Raw genomic sequence first — 1,132 nt, forward strand, 5'->3', positions numbered from 1 at the left:
GATGCGGGTTGAGGTGCTGGTTTTCCGCCTCTTCAGCCACGGCTCTGAAGATGAACATGAACCTGCGGGAGCTGTACCTGGCCGATAACAAGCTGAACGGGCTGCAGGACTCGGCTCAGCTCGGCAACCTGCTGAAGTTCAACTGCTACATACAGATACTCGACCTGAGGAACAACCACATCCTGGACTCGGGTGAGGCCCCTCGCTGCTCCTTTGGGCAGAGCCCCAATTCCCTGGAGTTTTGACCCGGTTTTAAGGCGGGGAGGAACTCGCCCGCGGGGCGCAGAGCTCGGGGTGGGGGGGGCCCCCAAGCTGAGCCGAAGCAGGAGGGTTGCGCAGAGCAGCTTCAACCTGTCAATAGGATTTTGGCAGGCTAAACCTCCCGTTTTTTAAAGCTAAGATCATTAGAGAAACTTTGATCGCTTCCTGGGCCGGGCTGCAAGGTGCACGGCAGCTCCCCAAGGTAGGGCGAGGTGGGGATGCCTCGTGCCTCGGAGTCGTGTCTTTCGGCTCCCTCCATCTCTCGCTCCCATCTGGTTTTTCTCCTCCCCGCTCCCCAGCGCCAAACAAGTGGCCAAATCTAATATCAATCCAGGAATTGCGAAACAATCCCAGCCCGGACTTCAGTCCCGGCTGGTTCTGGTCAGCGACGCCGATTACTCGGCCGAGTGCCGCGGTTTGGTGGAGCCACGCTCTGCACGAGCTCTCCCGGCTGCCTTCGGGTTGGGTATAAAGGTAGCCGAGCGTGACCGAGTCGGATGTCACCGGTGCTGTTGTGGCCACCCATGCTCCCGGATGGGTCCCACCCTAAGGTGCAAATATTAATTTGCCGCCTTCCAGGTCAGCTGCCACGTCCCTCACATCTTTGGGTGCTTAATAACGAGCGGCGCTGGGGCTCTACGTGTCGGAAGTCACTTGGTGGGCGTTGCTGTGGGTTTCTGCAGCACCGCTGGCATTGGGGTGCTGGGCGCTTATCAAATAAGCATGTTTGCAGCAATTTAAAACGGCGCCTGCCCTCAGCCCGGGCAGGATTGGGCCGGGAAGGTGTATAGAGCGGTGGAGGATCCGCCTCTGCAAACTGCTCCGTAACCCCGTGTCTGGCGAAGAAGGGGGACAGTGACCCAAAGGAAGG

At 59.1% G+C, this 1,132-nt stretch overlaps 1 protein-coding gene across 1 annotated transcript in view; it reads left to right on the forward strand.

The window, feature by feature from the left end:
* LOC103921364 overlaps positions 1-1,132 on the forward strand; it is a gene marked incomplete at both ends in the record, with an annotated part of 29,303 nt that overhangs the window by 25,824 nt on the left and 2,347 nt on the right. Inside the window, 2 exons of the mRNA XM_009329311.1 lie at positions 37-192; positions 596-735. Of these exons, the coding sequence (XP_009327586.1) occupies positions 37-192; positions 596-735 (296 nt within the window). The remainder of the gene's footprint in view (positions 1-36; positions 193-595; positions 736-1,132) is intronic.

This window comes from Pygoscelis adeliae, unplaced genomic scaffold (assembly GCF_000699105.1).
Source record: "Pygoscelis adeliae isolate BGI_AS28 unplaced genomic scaffold, ASM69910v1 Scaffold1107, whole genome shotgun sequence".
In the NCBI taxonomy this organism is placed as follows: domain Eukaryota; kingdom Metazoa; phylum Chordata; class Aves; order Sphenisciformes; family Spheniscidae; genus Pygoscelis; species Pygoscelis adeliae.